At 33.3% G+C, this 21807-nt stretch overlaps 2 protein-coding genes across 2 annotated transcripts; one reads left to right on the top strand and one right to left on the bottom strand.

Annotated features, from left to right (window-relative positions):
- Positions 1-3159: 3159 nt before the first annotated feature.
- LOC108221655 (monothiol glutaredoxin-S2-like) lies at positions 3160-8365 on the bottom strand. Its single transcript, XM_017395522.1, has 4 exons — positions 8348-8365; positions 6855-6978; positions 5306-5510; positions 3160-3235 (listed from the first exon to the last, which is right to left on the bottom strand). Exons 1-4 carry the CDS (start codon positions 8363-8365, stop codon positions 3160-3162), a joined length of 423 nt encoding a protein of 140 aa, XP_017251011.1.
- A 4468-nt stretch (positions 8366-12833) lies between these two features.
- Positions 12834-21730, top strand: LOC108225509 (ISWI chromatin-remodeling complex ATPase CHR11-like). The gene is made up of 25 exons (XM_017400399.2): positions 12834-13135; positions 13467-13598; positions 13727-13830; positions 14914-15023; positions 15859-15956; positions 16067-16246; positions 16350-16571; positions 16867-17001; positions 17089-17371; positions 17464-17537; positions 17697-17917; positions 18014-18101; positions 18185-18278; positions 18405-18593; positions 18692-18723; positions 18841-18917; positions 19026-19115; positions 19233-19302; positions 19412-19466; positions 19552-19610; positions 19695-19860; positions 20616-20794; positions 20884-21099; positions 21302-21406; positions 21493-21730. Exons 1-25 carry the CDS (start codon positions 12962-12964, stop codon positions 21508-21510), a joined length of 3171 nt encoding a protein of 1056 aa, XP_017255888.1. The 5' UTR covers positions 12834-12961; the 3' UTR covers positions 21511-21730.
- The last annotated feature ends 77 nt before the right edge of the window (positions 21731-21807 follow it).

Below are 21807 nucleotides of genomic sequence, written 5' to 3'. Positions count from 1 at the left end.
CGATGGGTCATGTTCTTGAGAGAGCCACTAACATTAGAACCATAGAACCACAATTTTTTTAAATAAAAAAATATATTGTATATTTGGTACATAGCCAAGGGCAGTATAGACCCAAAATATTTAGGATAAAAATCAGCGTCCAATTTCGATTTGATTGACAACTTTCCCATATTCACCAACGCTACTACATCAGCAGCATCGAATCATCCTCGAATCATAAAATCTTCAGCATCCTTGAATCAAGCTTCTCTGCAGAAGGTGAGAACAGATATATACATATATATACATACACTCATCAATGTACTAACGAAACCCATCTACTACCAGACTCACTAATTATACTTGCAAGTTTATTGTCGGAAAATGATTGTGCATAGTAATGATAAAATGAGTATATGTATTGAGTTGGTGAATTGTGGCACGCTAGATTTAGTTTTAACTGAAGTTCTATTATAAAAACTAAATATATAATATGACACATCGAAGTTCATATACTGAACTTCTGTTCATAAGAAGTCGTATCCAAAAAGATTACAAGTGTCTTATCTTAAATGACTAGTAATAGTTATGGTGGAATGAATACGGTGTAGATTTGAAAAAAAAACACTGTATGGAGGAAGTTGTTTGATTGAAAGTCTTATCACAAAGCTAAAGTTACGAAAGGGGATATTGAGGTTCACATGTTGAACCTCTGTCTGGAGGAAGTCATATCCACTATGTTTACAAGTGTTTTGTCGGAGGTGATTAAAAATAGTTACGGTGGAATGAATATTGGTGTTGATATGAAAAAGAATGTTATATAGTAGAGGGCGTTCGAATTGAAATGTTATTACAAATCTAAAATTCCCCCATTACTGAAGCGACACATAAAGCGGTACATAAAATTCCACCTTAACTGAACCGCTACATAAAAGTTCATATGCAGAACCTCTGTTTATGGGAAGTCAAATCCAACAAGATTACAATTTGGTTGTTTAAAATGACTGAGCATAGTTGTGGTGGAAAGAGTATTTATGTGAAGTGGGGAAAAGTAGCACAAACAGTAAAGTTCATAGTCTGAACCTTTGTCTATTGCAAGTCAAATCCAACAAGTTTTGGTGTTGATATGAAAAAGAATGTTGTAATGTAGAAGGTGTTTGATTTGAAGTGTTATTACAATTCTAAAATTCAGAAGAACTATATAAAGGATCATATGCTGAACCTCTGTATTTAGGAAGTCAAATCCAACAAGATTACAATTTGGTTGTTTGAAATGACTGAGCATACTTATGGTGGGATGAGTATTTGTGTGGAATTGGAAAAAAGTGGTACTAACATTGGAGTTCATATGTTGAACCTCTGCCTATAAGAAGTCAAATCCACCAAGTTTACAATTTGGTTCTTCAAAATGACTGAGCATAGTTATGATGGATTGAGTATTTGTGTTCATTGGGAAAAAAGTGATACATTACAGATCATTTGATTGAAATATCATCACAAAAGCTAAATTTCCGATGCGAAACTTACAAGTTTATATTAGCTACCTTTATTGATTTATGCATTTTCGATCCTGTGAATCATAAATATAGTGGGTTGATTATGTTTGGAGATTTTTATTTTATTTCTCATTACTTAATCGTGGGACAAGAGGTCATGTTTCTCTTGGAACCCTTAGCCTAGGAACCCTTTAAATCTTCAAGTATTAACAAGAGTTCTGTAGCAGAACCTTTGTGTATATTCGCTTTCAAAAAAGGTTCTGTAGCAGAACCTTTGTGTATATTCCCTTTTAAAAAAGGTTCTGTAGCAGAACCTTTGTGTATATTCACTTTAAAAAGGGGTTTGTAGCAGAACCTTTGTGTATATTCACTTTAAAAAAGTGATACAAACATGTCAGATCATGAAAATCTATTTAATATGTAGGGTCCTACAGCAGAACCTTTGTGTATATTCACTTTAAAAAAGGAATCAAGTAAAGATATAAACAAAGTACAATGTGATTTCCTTAAATTTGAAGAGAAAATGAGTAAGAATAGTAGAGCTGACAAGATTAGTGGAGTTCATTTTGTAAGAATTATACTACAAGAGGTTATTTTAGCTGATGGCCCATTAAGTTCTACTGTAGAACCTCAAAGTCCTGATGTATAACAAAGTTCTACTACAGAGCTCTTACGCACAACAAACCCGCATGGTCGCCCATATTCAGTTTAAAATTCGAATGCAGCTTCAACATCTGGAAAAATCTGATTAACATATGGCTTGGACTTTTTATCACATTTCGGTTTCCAATATTCTTCTCCGGCAGGTGATGTGTACTTGTACGAATCCACATAAATATCTTCATTGAACTCATTAGTCTCCATGGAATGCTGAGTAGGAGACTGTGATCCGTTATTTTCAACAACTACATTGTAAGATAAACACGTAGATCGTCAAAATATATAGAAACTGGTGTGCAGCAGCAGAACCTAAAATAAAGAGACGTGAGTATATATACTTGTTTTTTCATGAACGTCCTCCATTGAGTATCAAATGAAAGAAAACGGGATGTAGTGATGGAGAAATATGATAATTAATCTGATCAAAGTAATACATACAGCTTAGTTGTAACTATTGTTTATGATTGATCTTGATTGATTTTCAATAAATGGCAACATATGTAAAATTACACCACTATCCTTATAATTGATTATACATATTTTATACTGATTGTCATAATATTTTAAAAGATTCCCTGCGTTAATCTTGAGCCATTAAATCTAAGTGAATCTAACGGTTGAGAATTGATTCTATGATTCTATTTTAAGCCTTGGTTCTCTCTAAAGAACGACCCTATATTGATAATCATCTAAAACTTTGTATTACTTTTTTAATATAGAAAGATAAGTATTAATAATATTGGGATAACACTTTCGAGATGGACACACCTAAAAATACAACCACGGTCACATTATTATCCTATCAAAGCTCTTTTTATGAGATTTTCTGAAGTTATAGTTTGGCTCCAAGGCTATTTTTAAGAAAAAGAGGTCCTCCATGCAAAATGGCAAAAGCTGACTGCTTCTACATTATTTGAACCAGCCAGCAAACCCCTATTACTTTATAAAAAGAAAAAAAAACTCTCTTGATCCGAACATTTGTTTATTATTCCTTAATTATAATTCAAGGCGATTGTATTTGATTTTAGACCCACATAGCTCCGGCTCGGGTAAGCATAGGCCTTAGGTACAGCTGGAGGTGAAGACTCATCACCTCATTGCTTGGTATTGATTAATTTATAAATAAAATAATGTTAGTCTACTATCACTAGAGCTGTTGATCATATTGCTTCATAGAAGTCCAGAACACCTCTGAAGGTTCTGCACTTGACAAACTGCTATAACTCAGTTGGTTTTTAATGTAATGTGGTCAAAGAAGAGGTTGGGGAATGACATGGCTTTGCACGCGACTTAAGTTCACATACATAAACAACAATAATTTCACAAGCCCATTGAATATTAATCAGAGCACACACCAAATTGATCAAGTTTATCAAAAACAATAAAATTGAAAATTCATATACATACACATACACGAAACAGAACACAGTAAATATCTAAATTGCGGAAATCACACAATCACTATATAGGTAATACAAGGGATTGTTACCAGAATGTAGGAGGAGATAGGACATGGGAGGAGAAACCACTGAACTGCAACTGTGATCTTGATCTGTGCGAGAAGCGAATTCACTGACGAAGGAACGAGGGTTCTTGCGGTTTGTGAAATTCTTTTCCCAGCTTTTACACTTTATTTTATTATTTTATATTAGTTTATTTAAAATATATTATGACTAATTTAATACATTTTATTTAGAATTTAATTAGATTAATAGTTTCCAAATAAAATGTTAATATGATTAAATTATTTGTTCGCTGTAGGTACTCATGAAATAAATATATTTTATTTAATTAAAAATATTTTATTTTATTTTGAAACATATACTCATGAAATTATGAAACGTTTTTCTGATTATTCAATTAAAAGGTATAAATATAAATATAAAAACCAAAGTAAAATAAATGAAAAAAAAAACAAATTATAATTTCTCAACACTTTAAAAATATATTATAACTAAAGGAACATCAAACACATATATACAAATACGTCTAAATAATTCAATGGAAATTATTTAACCTTTACAGGAAAAATACTCAAAATTTTAAGAAAACAGTCCAAAATACGTGCCCAAGCGCGCTCCAATTAACTATGAAACATATTTTTTATTATTCAATAAAAGAGATATAAATGTAAACTAAAGTAAAATACACTAAAAAAACAAAACAAAACAATTTTTTTTGACTTTATAAAATACATCAATATAACTAATTGACACATCAGATCAATACACACATATGTGAAGTACACGTCTTAATAAATTCAATAAAAATTATTTAAACTTTCTACAGAAATACACAAAATTGTTAAAATGAATAAACAATACTCAAGTTGCAATCATCATGAAACATTTTTTTATTTAATTTTATATTCGATAAATTAAAAGGGATATACATATAAAATATAAAACTAAATGTAAAATAAATTAAAAAATAATATAAAATAAAAATTATATTTCTTAACATATTAATTAAAAATATACTACGACTTATTTCAAAAATTAATATATATGTATGTATGTATGTATGTATGTATGTATGTATGTATATTATAACTAAAAAACACATTGGATACACATAAATATATAACACGTCTAAATAAATTTAAAAAAAATTATTTGGCCTACAAATTACTTAAAATTGTTAAAAGCATCCAATTTGTGATCAACCATGAAACATATTTTTAATTATTCAATAAAATAATTATAAATATAAAAGTAAAATAAACAAGAAAACAAAATAAAAAAGAAAAATAAATAACAACAGCGACCGACTTCAGCTACCGATTTCAGTAACGATCTGTTTGACGTGGCATTATTGGCTACCAATTGCGGTCGCTAATAACCCCGCCGTTTTTTTTCAAAATTTTAGGATGGAGTAATTAGCTACCAACTGCGGTCGCTGAAAAATTAGCTGACATGGCACTTTTAGCTACTGAAGGCGGTCGGCGATAAAATCCAGTCGCAAATACCTATGGCGGCAATTTTTAGCGCTCATTTTTTGATGGGAATAATGTTCTAGCTACTGATTAGCTACCACATTCGTCGCTAAAAAATATTAGCGACTAAGTGCCATCTCTGTCGCTATAGTCCGTTGCCGATTTGAAACAATAGCGACTGAATGGCGGTCGCTGATACTTATGATCACTGATAGCTGTTTTTCTTGTAGTGTTGGCTCCTCCTACAAGTTTTCCACCTATGAACACAGCTGGCACCACCGGGTTGTGCCCAAGCTTGGCTAACGCGGCCTCGATGTCGCGGCCTCTGGGGATCTCGTCCAGCTCGTAAACAACTGGACTCACTCCGAAATCCTGCAGGAGAGACTTCACTGTGTGGCTTATGCAGCAACTAGTTTTACTGAATAATACCACTGGCTTCTCTCCATTGGTTAAGAAGAAGAAATGATTAAATGAAGCTTAGTAGAGTTGTGATGTAAGATTGATGAGTTCTTATAAGTTGTGTTGGAGTTGAAGAAGGTGAGAGGGGTTTATATAGGATTGGTGTATTGTGACAAGGGAAATGCATGGGAATGTGTTCTTGTTGATAGTTTTGGTTGATTCTGATTAAAGTCATCTTGCACTAGCTACACGATGTAAGGTGATAGTGATGGATTTGGTGCACACATTAAAAGAAAATGCACGATAACGAATCTCTGCATCCAGAAATGTAGACGTGTTATTGCATCCAAGTGACCAATTCTTTCAAAACTATTGAAAGGAGGGCTTACTAGGATCGTATTCTAACATTCTCCCTCAAATGGATGATGAATGACGCCCATCTTTGTGGAAAAACTTTGGGTCACAGGAAATTAAACAAGAGTCTCACGTGAGTCTAACTATATTAAGTGACCAATCTTCCAAAACGTTGGATAGTTTACTGGGATCATATTGTAACATGTTGCTGGTATGAGCCTTTTTTCTTGATGCGGTACGTATGCATACTTGATAGAACATAACAGACATAAAGGATAAGAACAAAGAAGATGTATCGGGAGAAGGCGCAAAGGTATTTCGAAAGATATTTGTATAAAGTTAGTGCTGATTGTTTATGCCAGAAGAAAATACGCTAACTAATCCCTGCATATGAAGAATTGGAGAGGGCTACGTGATCGACTGATTATGTTATATTTCATTATATATGTGTCATTATGTTGTGAAAACTTAAAAAATTAAATGAGTTGCTCATTTTTAGAATCTAATTCGAATGTGATATGACAGAAAACTTGGTGCGCTGTTTGAATTTGATTTCAAATTTTATCCAAAGCCCACATATATCCTTTCTTGCTTTTATGCTCTATTTTCGTTGTACCACTTCCATTAATGTCCCGACTCCCGAATATTCACATCCGGAAAAAATTCCCTTTTAAACGCGTGTGTATAGTTATTGTTTTTCACTCAACAAGTACATCTTTTATTAATCTAATATACGAGGAATATTTTCGCTTAGATAATTAATTATTTTTGTCAAATAATCTATTATTTTAATCTTAATTGTTAATTTCTCGTACAACGTCCAAAAATAATAGATTCTTTGACATATCAATGTCGGTCAGTGACTAGAACATAAAAAGGGAGGGAGATGCTTTGGAGCAAGTCTAATGCAATGCTATAGAAGGTGCTATTTTTATTATATATATAGCATCACTTATAAAATTTAGCACCCCAGTGCAATGTTATATGAGATGCTAAAATAGAAAAATGCTATACTTGGTTCTATAGAGAACCTAGTATAGATTCAGTTATAATTGTTACATGGGCAATGCAAGTGGGAATTTGGAGGAAAATGGATATAAAACAATTTTGATTTAATTTTTTGTACTTGTGTTCATATTCTGCATCTCGTTGGTTCTATTTTAAAATCATACATTGGAGCATGAAAGTTATTTCAACATCAAAATGTACTTTTTGATTTCATATTATAGCAATAGTTATATCTTATTTAGCTTTAGTATTGGACTTGCTCTTATGCACACCGTAAATATATTTATGCACATTCTATTTCTTTTTTATACCACATTGCTCTTGTTTCTTTTAGCAGTGCTTTAATTTTTTATTTGCTTAATTTATTGTCTTTCTTAATATTCATATTTACATATGTGGGTGATATGTCAAACACCTATTTTTGCTGATGTGTCACTCAGTACTCTCTAAATTTGTTTTGAATGGAACCTAGCGGTCAAGAAGATAAGTTACTGACAAATTGTATATTGTGTGATGAGAATGCACAAGAGTTGTCATCGGCTAAGTGTTATTTACACACTTGATTAGTGTTTTCTTTTCCATTGATAGGTAACAAATGTGATATACAGCGCCAGTGTATAACTGTGAGTTCGCTCGACCTTGCTTTCCTACGACTTATCTTCTATTCTTTGCATAGTTGATCTCCATTCTCTGAGACTCTCCAGTGTTGCCTTCTTACTCGCATCAATTAGACATATTATGGATTTTCTTAGTAAACATTCAAGCAAAACCCCGAGTAAATAAGTATTGGTGACGTGAGATTATATTGTTACAAATATATGAGCATTTGAAACTCGTTTATATGTTCATGGTATATGTTTCGCTGTAAAAAGATATATTTTTCTTTAAATTTTAATTTTTTACTGTAATATTTTTTTTATAAGTAAGAAATTTCATCAACATAATGGAGATGAAGATAAAACTCCAGACCAACACAAAGGGAACGCCCTACAATTGAAAACATCAAAATAATTTTAACAAAACCTTTCATAATCCTGGACTGGGAACTAAAACAAGAACTAAAACTTAACTTAAACTTCAACAAATGAAAAGATTTAAAGCAGGAGACTAGATTGAGCCAAGGATCAGTAGCTATCAGTCAATCAATATCTACGAAGACATGACTCTTCACCACCAACAACTGATCCATTGCATCAACGTCGTTGTCCGCTTCGGCTTCCTCTTCTACCAATCATTCTTGTCGCGTTGTTGTTGGACTATGTAGTCGTTTTCGTCTCCCAGCATAACTCCTCTCCCATAAATCCCAGCCCCATATCCAAATACCATATCTTGCTGAATTTGTCAAAGGGTCTGAAAAATTTCATTAGGCTCATTTTTGTGGTTGCACCATCCTCTGCAAGGTAGCTGGTTAAACGATTTTGGTTTTGCACAATGACCCTTTTCTAAGCACCAGATTGCCATCCTTGAGACGTTGGTTGAGTTGTTGATGACACTCGGATGACGCGAGTCAACAAACCAGCGTCAGTCCTCCCATTCTTTGAGGCCATTCCCTGCTTAGACTTGTTAGTCCAATATTTGATAAATAATAATTTATATTATCTTTGTTTTTTAAATTTTAACCTTTACTTTATAACTTATGTTAGTTTTATATCAAAGATATATATTTTAAACAATAACATAATAAATAATACTAAATACTACTATATGACATGGCTATATGTGTGTGTTACTCTTTTATACATTTTTATGTATAGGAAATTTATATATCACTATCATAAACACTAGTTTATCATACTGTCTTAAAATATAATTTATAAATATTCTTTCAATTAACCTTTTTTTTATTTAAATACTAAATATGTTCATATGTAAAAATAACATGATGATAAATCATAACAATAGACTACACCATAGATTGCATTTCGCAACCACTCAAAAAAAATTTTCCACAAAATCGTTGCAATTGAAAAATTGAAAACAGTCTATCGCAATGCCGAAAAAAACGTTACAATAGAATCAAATTTTCATTAAAAAGTTTGAAAAGGCTATAAAAAGCAAGGTATTTTGCAACGCTAGTACCAGGCGTTGCAGTAGATTAGAATTTTGGGGCCAAAAAATTGGCGGGCCAAGAGTAAATTAGTAGTGGCGGGATAGTGAAAATTAGAAGTGCCCGGGTTAATTAAAAGGAAAAAACACACAAAAAAGAAAGTACACTACACTCAGTTACACTACAGATAATTAAAACACTACAGATATATGTTTCTTTTTTATTTTTCTTTGTAATTTTTTCTAAAGATATTTATTATTAAAAAATAACATTATATATATATATATATATATATATATATATATATATATAGGGTCCTACTCCAATATAAACTACTAAAATACAAACTAAATAAAAACCAACGCGATTATGTATAATGGTAAGGGTTTTGGGAACGGGGATGAACCCCGAGATGGACCTAAACGGGGTCTAAGTGGGGCTTAATAGGGTCAGGACGGGACCTAGTGGGACCATGGAGGGGTCAAATTTTGGCTCTTAAGGCTCTCTAGAGCCTATCCAAGGCATGTGAAAAGCCTTGGCAAGGCCCTAGCGGCCCCCGGTGGATTGAGTGGGGTAGAGGGGGGCCGTAGGTGGGTGATGACATATAGGAGGCGGGTGACGACATACATGGGGTGAGTGATGTCATTTGGGTATAGTTTCTATTGGTTTGTATATTAGTTTTTATTTTAGTGGTTTGTATTAGAGCAATTGCCTATATATATATATATATATATATATAGGGAAGTGCTCAAATACAAACTAAGTTAGTGTACAAACTACAAACTCAGGGGCCGTTTGGGTTAGCTTAAAAGAAGTGACTTCTTGCTTATAGTAAAAAAGTGGAGTAGAAGTGAGAAGTAAAGAAGTCAATAAAGTGTTTGGAAAAGAAGTAGAAGCTGTGAGAGAGAAGTTAGCATTTTCAGCTTTTTAAAAGTGCTTCTACTTCTTTACACAAACGGGTCAAAAGAAGCAGAAGCCGGAAGCAGCTTCTGCTTCTCTCAACCAAACACGCCCTCAATATAAGCCCTTGGATGAATCTAATCCAATGGCCCCGCAGGGGCAACCACACACCAGTTAATATACACCCTGTCACACATGATCCGCAGATTCCCCTCCGTTTTTAATTTGAATTTTCCCGTTAATCGGTGAACTTTTTTTGAAATCCGACTTCACTGTATTTTTGTTCATCTCGCAACGATCAATTTCCATACCACATGTGCTATATTTCAATTTGATTTAGAGACTTTTTAATTTTAGTTTGTAGTTTGTACGCTAAGATGGTTTCTACCAGAGTAGGACCCTATATATATATATATGAATATATCATGACCTTACTATATGCATGTGAGCATCTATATTTATATCATTTTATTTACAAGTGATTCATATTTTCATCATTGTGAAAATATTGATTTTTCATGTTATCTAAAAATATTTATTATTATTTGATGTGAACCTTATTTTTCATGTCTCTAAAATTTAAAATATATAATTATGTTGTATTTATTTTTTTATATTACTTTTTAAATTTGCTAACTTACTTTTTTTATTCGTATTGTGATGTATATTATAGTGAAATATTTGTTATGTGCTGTTTGTATTGTGATATTGTATATGTATTTGATATTTACTAAATATTTTTATTGCAGTTTGATATCAAATGTTTTAATTATGTCCTTTAATATAAGTAATTTTGTATTTTTTTTTAATTCAAAACATGCTTATTAGTATTAATTAGTCAATTCTTATCTTAAAATAAATTATGTTTTTACTTAATTTTCGAAAAAGTATTCTTTGAATACTTTCTATTATATAAAATATCATATATTTTATAGAATAAAAACTTAAAAATAAATATTAATGTTGGTCCTCGAATGTATTACGGAGGGGGGGTGGGGGGTAACGCAATACTGATAAATTTAAATTTTAATTCAACAGCCAATTAAAGATTTAAGTATATCAGCGGAGTAAGATGCAAACTGAGTTATGAACACTTGTAGTTTAACTTCACAAAACATATGGTTTATTTATTTTGCTGTTTTGCTACAACTTCGAAAAATAATTCTCGAGTTTCGTTTTGTCAAGTAATACACTTGTGTCTCGCTCTCTTGGTGTTTTCTTTGTTTGATTCTCTCAGATTCACTCAACTTGCCTCATGGTTTAAGCTTTGGTTCCTATACTTATATCAGAGTTTAACTTAACTTGGCCACCATGGGTTCTGCAGATCTATAAAGTAGACTTTCTCTTTTGCGGCTATTTTAGAGAGTACATCCCATGTGACTTTCCTAAAATACTATTCAGCAGTTGTTACATTGTATGAAAAGCAACCCTGGAACATACTATTTTGAGTACAATAGAAGTGATTGAATAGTGACTTGTCTCCTTTCCAGGTAGTTATCCACGACTTTGTGTATACTTGAGTTTCAAGCTGTAGGCTTGATAGGTCTGCTACAAAACATCTTTTCTGCAGCATTCCTAAGTTTGAACATCTTTATCTACCACAAGATTGACATGACGTGGAATCAAATATGATCCAAGATCTTCAACGACGGTGACATAGAGACACCAGAACTTGTTGTCAAACAACGATTGGAATGACAGTGGCTTCCTGAATACGGCTTTGGGTAGGATCGCCAGTGTTCAGGTGTCATGGGAGCGGAAACTTGCTGTATGCGGAGTTTCAGCCAACGTTGCTGTCAAATGCAAACTTGCTGTCATGACCTTGCAACTGTCTGCCTTGTGTAGTGCTATTGTAAACCATCTTGACAATAGCAGTCTTTTATTCTTGTTGTCATTTATTTTCGCGCCTTGAGGCATGGACAATTGTGAATTAAACTTTTTCCAAGTGTACAAACTTGCTATCATGACCTTGCAACAATCTGCCTTGTATAGTACATGAAGGTTTATCTAGATAAATCTAAATACATGAAAATGTTAAGTTGACTGCTGTCTATCACCCATAAATCCTAACAATTAATAAAAGCAAAACATCTTTGATATTTTTTTATAGAAACTTATTAAATATTATTCAATTTATATTTGTAAGAAGCTATCATATTAAATATATATTTAACAGTTACAAATAAATTAGATAATATATTGCATCTTATTTATGATTTAGACATGTATGTAAATTATCGTGATAATATATAAAATTTTATATGATAAATAACATTATAATATTTAATAAGACATTATGAACCTAGGTGTTTTAATGTTAGTATACTAAATACAATTCTATACTAATAAACTGTGCACTTACCTTGTATTGTATGAGTATGGGGTTGGTGAAACATTTATTTGAGTTTTATGTTATTCGAGGGTATAAATATAATTTATTAATATATAAAGTAAAAGTAATTTATAGTACCTAACAACATCCCGAAAAGAATAGATCCGAGGTCACCTAACGCCTTTCACTACCTTTTTACATTATTTATATTAATATATTGACGATATATATTATTTTTGAAAATATATTATTTAAAATATTATTTCTCAAATTTGTCAAATAAAATATCTAACAACAATTTTAATCGAGTAGAGACCTCTCAGCAATAAGAACTCCTCCCTCCATCCCGGTCAATAGTATAGATTGGGAGACGGGGGTGCAGCACGAATTTTAATACTTCAACAGAGTATAGTTCTATAAGTTATTTTTAGGATTTTCTTTTTTTATGAAAGTATAATATTTTCATTTTAATACAAAAAAAAAATTTTAAAAATAAGTTGTAGAATTAAATTTGATGAAAGTCTTAAAAAACATGTCGAGCAGTGAAAAAAAAACGCGTAAAATTGATTGCGACGAAGGGAGGAAGAACTACGAAACACAGTACCAAAGGATTTTAAATAAGGCGGGAATCGATTTTCTTTTCACACTTGAGAGGCGGGAATTTCTCCAACACTTTTTTTTGAGAAAGTCCTGTATAAAAAACACCCACTAAAACAAACTACTACACACGTACGTATCATTTTCCTATAACAAATCATATTTTCACTAGCGTCTCCTTTTTATTAAAAATCTCTTTTTCACTTGTCTCTCCTCTACGCTTCGAAAACCCTAGATTTTGAAATCGAAGAGTCATGGCGAAGCTTTCGGAACCAAGTGACTCGACATCGGAGGAAGAGCAAGTCAATGACGCTCAGATGAATGAGGAGGAAGACGAGGAGGAGCTTCAAGCCGTCGCCAGAACCGCCGCCGATTCCGACGACGATGACGGCGAAGCTGCCGGAGATGACCAGGAAGACGACGATGAGGTAAAAGCTTGATTTTGATTGGTTTTGATTTGGTTATGCGTTGGATCTGAAGTATTTTGATTTGTTTGTTAGGGTTTGATTGTTATTGTTGCTGGTTTTGATGTTAATATATGTGCATTACTTGTGTAATTAGTGTAATTGTTTAGATTTTGTAGATATGCTTGGATGCTAGGTTTTTTTGGTGTTTAATTGTCTTTTTGTTAATTTTGTTGGGTTTTCGGTGTTTGAATGTGCATTACAGATGGAATTTGTGTAAAATTTCAGATTTTGTAGCTAAACTTTTTGTTTATTTGTTCTCATTTATGTGTTATATCCATTTTTTGTGATTTAGGAAGGTGATGGGGTTGGTAATGGTGAAATTAGCAGGCGTGAGAAAGCAAGGTTAAGAGAGTTGCAGAGAAAAAAGAAGCAAAAGATTCAAGAGCTCTTGGATGCCCAGAATGCTGCCATAGATGCTGATATGGTGTGTTTTGTGGAACTTGTTTCTTTTTGATTCTGGAATTTAAGTTTTACAGACAATTGTATGTCATGTAGCTGTGTGCATTGTTGGTGTGGAATGTTGATGTATGTATGTGTGTGTATTAATCACAGAACAACAAGGGGAAGGGCCGTTTGAAGTATCTCCTGCAACAAACAGAGATCTTTGCTCACTTTGCCAAGAGTGACCAGGCGGCACAGAAGAAGACAAAGGGAAAGTATGTCTTACAATTACTTTTATAATTAGAACTATATTATTGCATGAGTGACTTTTCCTTTTCCACCTATAGCTGAATTTATCTGGTGTTTAACATGAATGCTTAGTACACTTGTTTATAAAGAAGCATGCTCAGTGAATCATTTTTATTAGAATTATAGGCACTGTCTTGGTAATCTTTCCTCTTATGTTTTGTTTTTTTGGTTTCACTTATGCAAGAAAACAGTTTAAAAATAGATGTTGATGTTATGGTTTTTATTGGAATTGTTTATATGTACAATATAAGTAAATGTCACATAAAAGGGTCATGCTGTCATGAGATGTGTTGGCAATTTGGTCTCACCAGTATAAAGTAAAAAAGCCACTGTTAGAACAATGGAGTGATTTGGATAATCAGCGTGCAGTATTGGGCAACGCATTTTACACCTTATTCCTTATCCGGCAGTTCAACCTTGGCACCGAGTCCAAGGGTCAACCACAAAACTGCGTCTAACTGCATGCATGGTTCATCTAAGCTGTAATTTTTAGGTAGGGATAATTAAACTACCTCTAGGTATGCGAGAAGCCTAAGACTTGCAACTGTTTTAGGCCATGGAGTCAACATCAACCGTTAGAAATTAAGTAATGACTGGTCACAACTTATAATCGAGTGTTCTTTATATATTTTTACATATACCTATCTATTCTTCTTACCAATGTAGTAAAGACCCTTTTGATTTCTGTATAGACTGATTCCTTTAAAATTCACATAATAACAAAGAACATAAAAGATTAATGACTAACAAACAACATTTACTATTTCATTATAAAAGATAACAAAGTAAATATAAAAGATTATATTAACTATTTCATTATAAAATCTGTATAATCATTTGGAAATATATGATAGTACCAATTATGACTTGATTAATCTCCCTGACTATGTGCTGGGTGGCCTTTCCTGGTGTAACCAGTCTTTGTTTTTGAAATATTTCTCAGTACATCCTATCATGTGGTTTTAGAAACTATAAATTCATTTCATAAAATGTGAATTTTTATCTTTCTTGAATTCAAATGCGGTGTATTTATTAGCTTTATACTTCAGGGGTCGTCATGCTTCAAAAGTTACTGAAGAAGAAGAAGACGAGGAATATCTTAAGGAAGAAGATGGACTTACTGCGGGAGGAAGCACAAGGCTACTCGTTCAACCCTCTTGTAAGTTTTATATTCCATGATTTGACATGGCAGTGCATGTCTTGGTGGTTTATCACCTACAATCAGTTTAAATTTTTAGAAATTTAAGGAATCATGAATAATAATTAATAAGTATGTCATCCTCCTGTCCAGGAAACATCATTCATGGTGTTTTGTTTATCATTGTAAGTTTGGGCTTAATATGGTTCTTATCTCGTATATTGTAGGCAACATAATTTCAGAAAGCTTAGATTCTATTATTTCTACTTGTTTTCACTTCTAATTCAAATTTTTAAATTTACTTATTTTTCGTCAATTGATATACTCCCTCCGTCCCCCTGAGTAGTATACATTGGGGGACGGGGACGCGGCACGGACTTTAATGCTCCTGTAAAGTATAGTTGTGTAATTTATTTTTAAAATTTTCTTTTTCTGAATTAAAGTTTGGATGTTATATTTTTATTCAGAAAAAGAAAATCTCAAAAATAAGTTACGGAATTATATTTTATAAGAGCATTGAAATGCGTGTCGAACAGTTGAAAAGAAACGTATACAATTAAATGGGACAGAGGGAGTATATTTTTGGTGCTGAATATGACTTTCTTTTATTACTACGCATTGCAAAAATTATCACCGTGGCAGTCTTCAAGTCATATTGTGAAGCCTAGCCTGCAGATGATATGCATTTTTGTTACATGTCAATCATGTCTTGCTTGCCCGTTTACTTTTAATTTTGGCGATCTTTTATGTTTTATAAGTTGGATGAAAAAGATCTTTGTAGAACTTGTCCTTTGGACTTATGCTCATATTCTAGTTGGTGGCAGAGTTATATTATTCCTCAACTTTTCGTTTGTAGGTATTCAGGGAAAGATGAGGGATTACCAACTTGCTGGTTTAAACTGGCTTATACGTTTATACGAGAATGGTATAAATGGAATTCTTGCAGATGAGATGGTATGATTGAGGTTTCAACTTTTCAATTATTTTTTGAAACAGCCAGTTATCTTTTTTAGTGATCACATACATATCCACTTACAGCATCTTTTCTTTATTGTTGCATTCAGGGGCTTGGTAAAACATTGCAAACCATCTCATTGCTTGGCTATTTGCATGAATTCAGAGGCATCACTGGTCCCCACATGGTTGTTGCTCCAAAGTCAACTCTAGGCAATTGGATGAATGAGATTCGACGTTTTTGCCCTACACTCCGTGCAGTCAAATTTCTAGGAAATCCTGATGAGCGAGTAAATTATGCTCTCTGAGCTCTGTTAATCATTTTCACCTCACTTCATCTTTAATCTATGGTTAGTGGATCTTAATCAATCATACTAAATATATGATTTTCAGAAATACATACGTGAAGAATTACTAGCTGCGGGAAAGTTTGATGTTTGTGTGACCAGTTTTGAAATGGCAATTAAAGAGAAGAATGCCTTACGGCGCTTTAGTTGGCGCTACATCATAATTGATGAAGCTCACAGGATCAAGAATGAAAACTCACTGCTTTCCAAAACCATGAGGCTCTTTAGCACTAATTATCGCCTTCTTATCACCGGCACTCCACTGCAGGTACTCTCATTAGTTTTTATGTTTTCTTTCTTGATGTGACATTTGAAATTTTGAATGGTATCTTCACCTTTATGTGGTGTATGTGACTTTTGAATGTTTACTTTGTCACTAAAGGTCAATAACTTGTAGTTGGATAAAAGTCACTCTTCAAGTTTTAGGAGTTGCATAAAAATTGTGATCATATATGCTTAAATGTGTATCTTCTTGACAACTCACTCTAGAAGGAATCAAGGGGTTGTAACTTTAGTTTTATGTATTCTGGTTTTTTCTAATTGTATCAATTTATCCGGTGCAGAATAATCTCCATGAACTCTGGTCCCTTTTAAATTTTCTACTACCAGAGATTTTCAGCTCCGCGGAAACATTTGATGAATGGTTCGCAATATCTGGTGAAAATGATCAAGAGGAGGTTGTTCAACAGCTTCACAAGGTAAATCTGGTTCTCTACTTGTCTGCTATGAGTATTTTATGTCACTTTTTCTTCAAATAAATGGTTTACATTGTTTTACCATTTAAGGTCCTCCGGCCTTTTCTTCTGCGAAGGTTGAAATCAGATGTGGAGAAAGGTCTGCCCCCGAAAAAGGAAACTATACTTAAGGTTGGGATGTCCCAACTGCAGAAGCAGTATTACAAGGCTTTATTGCAGAAAGATCTCGAGGTTGTAAATGCTGGCGGTGAGCGCAAGCGCCTACTTAATATAGCAATGCAGCTGCGTAAATGCTGTAATCACCCTTATCTTTTTCAAGGTGCCGAACCTGGTCCTCCATATACTACAGGAGATCACCTTGTAACAAATGCCGGTAACACAATCTTTTCAACTGAAGCTTACGTTTTTTTTCCCCTTCCAATAGTTGCATAACATCACACTTCTTAATTAAAAAAAATTGTGCAGGAAAAATGGTTCTGCTAGATAAGTTGCTCCCGAAGCTTAAGGAACGTGATTCAAGGGTTCTTATATTTTCACAGGTTTTTTTCCTCCCCCTTCTGCAGTTATAGTGATTTTCTAGTATACCAAATATGAGTTTGATATCTAAGGAATTGTTACAAGTGTCGTGGTGGATGCCACTTTGCTTTCTAATATTTCCTTGTGAAATAACTGCTTACATTTTGAATTTATCAATTTAGATGACAAGACTGTTGGACATCCTGGAAGACTATTTGATGTATCGTGGATATCTTTACTGTCGAATTGATGGAAATACAAGTGGTGAAGATCGTGATGCTTCTATCGATGCCTTCAATAAGCCAGAAAGTGAAAAGTTTGTCTTCTTATTATCAACTAGAGCTGGAGGCCTTGGAATTAATCTTGCAACAGCTGATATAGTCATTTTATATGACAGTGACTGGTAACTAGTTCTTCCTTTTTCTTCTTCTAAATAAGATGTTTGTTTAACTTCATCATGGATGGAACTTAACTCTTAATATTGATTTTCACATTGAAGGAACCCCCAAGTTGATTTGCAGGCTCAGGACCGTGCCCACAGGATTGGACAAAAGAAAGAAGTGCAAGTCTTCCGTTTTTGCACTGAGGTTCTGCTATCTCCTTGCATTGAATACTGCACATTGGAAATTTCACCAACTAATGTAATGCTTCTTTTCAAATGCATGAACAGTATACTATTGAGGAGAAGGTTATTGAAAGAGCTTATAAAAAACTTGCGCTTGATGCATTGGTTATCCAACAAGGGCGATTAGCTGAGCAAAAGAGTAAGTAACAACTAAATTGCCTCATTGAATATCTTCTAAAACAGTAGCTGATAGCTTAAATTTCCTAAAATGACTGTTGAATCTTGATTCTGTTGATGGCATAAATTCCCTCTAATGGTTGTGCAGCTGTTAACAAAGATGAGCTCTTGCAAATGGTTAGATTTGGTGCTGAAATGGTTTTTAGTTCCAAGGACAGCACAATTACAGATGAAGATATAGATAGAATCATTGCTAAAGGAGAAGAAGCAACAGCAGAGCTTGATGCAAAAATGAAGAAATTCACAGAAGATGCAATCCAGTTTAAAATGGATGATAGTATGTTGATCTATTGTTTCTACACTTTCTCCATGCTTACATTTGATTTGATTTTTGTTTTGGTGCAACACTTAATGTGCATACCCGTTTGTCTGCAGCTGCTGATTTGTATGATTTTGAAGATGACAAGGCAAGTACATTTTTTATGTTTATTTTTTGATTTGTTCAGTTCTTTTCCCTCTGTTTTACACTTTGAAACTAATTTGAAGATGATGCTTTCCTAAATTTAAAACTTCTGTGTTGATAGGAAGAGAACAAGGTTGATTTCAAGAAGATTGTTAGTGATAATTGGGTTGAACCATCAAGAAGAGAAAGGAAGCGCAAGTAAGTTATTATCTTTACTTCTGTAGCTCACCTCATGGGTTTATCATAGGCATCAGGCATGCATTTTTTCCTACAAAATTGTTAAATTAATTAATTCATTCATATCAGTTACTCGGAATCAGAATACTTCAAGCAAACAATGCGGCAAAATGGTCCTGCAAGACCAAAAGAGCCTCGAATTCCTCGCATGCCTCAGTTGTAAGTATTTTTTTGATTATTCCTTTGACTTTGTGGCTTAAATCGTTGTTTGTATTAACAATGATCAGACCAGTTTTTTGCTAAATATATAAACCAAATTAATTTCCCTTTGTTTAGGCATGACTTCCAATTTTTCAATACCCAAAGGCTCACGGAGCTCTATGAAAAAGAAGTTCGTTTTCTCATGGTGAGTAATATCTTTGTTACGGTAAATAAGATACGGTAGACTTATTAATGTTTTAAGTGTTAGGTAGTTACTTGTTCTGGCTGATATTGTTGTTTATTCTGCTGTGTAGCAAGCTCATCAAAAGAATCAGGCAAAAGACTCTGTAGAAGCTGATGAATCTGAAGGTTTGTAAGCTTCAAGGTTTTATGTTAATTTTCATTTGACCAATATTTTACCGTGGTAAGATTCTTACTAGTAAGGATTGTCTAGATGGTGGTGATCCATTGACTGCCGAAGAGCAAGAAGAAAAGGAGCAGTTGCTGGAAGAGGTCTGCAAACAGTTTGTATAAAGTTTAATTTTATCTCCAGACAGTTTCTAATATAAACTGAAATGTCTACATCAACAAATGCAGGGTTTTTCAACATGGAGTAAGAGAGACTTTAACACTTTCACCAGGGCTTGTGAGAAGTTTGGTCGAAATGATGTGAAAGGTATTGCCTCTGAAATGGATGGTAAATCAGAGGAAGAAGTTGAGAGATATGCAGAAGTTTTTAAAAAGAGATACAAAGAAATAAGTGGTGAGTTGCTTTATTTCCTATTTTGTTGATCCCTGGTAATATTGTTAAGAAATGAATGTATATTTTTGCGTCATCGAACTCCTCAAGAATGGAAAGTTTGTGGAATAGAAAGGAAGATCAGGGCGAGGGAGTGTTTCCTGCACTCTACAGGAGCTGTGTACAGTAGAACTAGAACCCCTCTAAAGTAATATCCTTAGGACTGGGGTAATTTATCACTTTAGAGAGGTTATCACATAAGAGAGGGTTCTGATTTTTTAATAAAATTAATTAAAATTAATTTCCTGTATACTAAGTACTAACACAAATTATATCTTATTCTTTTGAATCTTCAAATGATATACTAACATTTATGTGCATTAACACATAAATTCGATAATTATTCCCTAAATTGATGATATTTTGTCGTAATTATAACATAAAAGATATCACAAAGATGAAGTAAAGGTAATTTACATGAGAATATACAGTGTGAAAGTTATTCAACAAAAAAATTGCAGAAATCAGTATTAAAAAGTAATTTATGTTCACAATATATATAGTGTTATCATGATAGAGGGGTTATTAGATTTCAATATTGATCCTTGACTTGGGACCTAGACTTTTTATCAATTTAAACATTTTATCACATTACAGAGGGGTTGTACTGTATAATGTTAACTCTTATTAGAGTCCCAATATTCCAAGGTCAGATAATTGTAGGTCTTTTAATGTTATATGCATTCAGGTCCGTTAACTGTTAAAACTCCTGTTTTCAGATTATGACAAGATCATAAAGAATATTGAAAGAGGAGAGGCTAGAATTTCCCGTAAGGACGAGATCATGAAAGCAATTGGAAAGAAATTGGATCGCTACAAGAATCCTTGGTTGGAACTGAAGATCCAGTATGGTCAGAACAAAGGAAAATTATACAATGAAGAATGTGATCGCTTTATTGTGAGTTCTGATGGATGTTTAGTCTGTTAGAACTTTATGCTTTTTACTAATAAGTGGTGCTTATATAGTTCTCTTTGTGCTGTGTCTAGTTGTGCATGACTCACAAAGTTGGTTATGGGAATTGGGATGAGCTTAAAGCAGCATTCCGGACTTCGCCCTTGTTTCGCTTTGATTGGTTTGTCAAATCGCGTACTACTCTAGAGCTTGCGAGGAGATGTGATGCACTCATTCGATTGGTGGAGAGGGAAAACCAAGAATTTGATGAGCGGGAGAGGCAGGCTCGTAAAGAGAAGAAACTTGTCAAGGTTTGACAAATTCTTCCATATTCATTGCTCTATAAAACACTGTAGCATGAGTTATAGTATATTTTTAATAGTTCTATTGTTACTTGGATTATGTTTATTCTAAGTTGCCTTGAGAATATACATGCACTTTCAGCACATGTTCTTTGTTAGATAATTCAGTAATAAGCAAACTCAAATTTGTTTCCTCTTTTGCTTGTGACAGAACACGACACCTTCCAAGAAGTCTGGGGGAAGGCAGTCTGCTGAGAGCCCACCATCTAGTATGAAGAAGAGGAAGCAACTGTCGATGGATGATTATGTCACCTCGGTATATTTTCCATCCCTTTTCATTCTTTCTGAAAATGTGCTGTAATTGGTATGAATGAATCATATTTTTGATATTGTTTTTTCCAGGAAAAGAGGAGAAAATGATGCTGGAACAAATTTTCAAGTTAATGAATGCCCTTTAGTCAGGGTGTTATTTTTTTGCTATACCTTTTGCTGGAGGGTTTAAGCATCTGAACAGTGATAGAATTAGGCAGTGATGAGCTATGTATGCAATGACTAGGTGTTGAATTATAAACGTATCTACTTAAAGTTGTCTATTGTACAACTTATCATATTTTAACTTAAATTTAGAAGTTTTTCAATAGCTATCAATTTAACAAAAATGAGTTAGAAATTGGTTAGTTATCTGCTGTTTCAATTTTGAAATAATTGGCATTTGAA

Source organism: Daucus carota, chromosome 1 (assembly GCF_001625215.2).
Source record: "Daucus carota subsp. sativus chromosome 1, DH1 v3.0, whole genome shotgun sequence".
Lineage (NCBI taxonomy): Eukaryota > Viridiplantae > Streptophyta > Magnoliopsida > Apiales > Apiaceae > Daucus > Daucus carota.
This window is presented reverse-complemented; position numbering and strand designations above follow the sequence as displayed.

Bases quoted from the DNA above. Each gene is read 5' to 3' on its own strand.
- LOC108221655 (XM_017395522.1), bottom strand. The intron at 5,511-6,854 runs GTTCTCTATAGA...TAACCAATGGAG, and splicing joins TATAACTGAATCTATACTAG to AGAAGCCAGTGGTATTATTC. The intron at 3,236-5,305 runs CAACACTACAAG...ATCAATACCAAG, and splicing joins GGAAAACTTGTAGGAGGAGC to CAATGAGGTGATGAGTCTTC.
- LOC108225509 (XM_017400399.2), top strand. From the start codon at position 12,962: ATGGCGAAGCTTTCGGAACCAAGTGACTCGACATCGGAGGAAGAGCAA. The intron at 16,572-16,866 runs GTACTCTCATTA...TATCCGGTGCAG, and splicing joins TCACCGGCACTCCACTGCAG to AATAATCTCCATGAACTCTG. The intron at 20,795-20,883 runs GTGAGTTCTGAT...TGCTGTGTCTAG, and splicing joins AAGAATGTGATCGCTTTATT to TTGTGCATGACTCACAAAGT.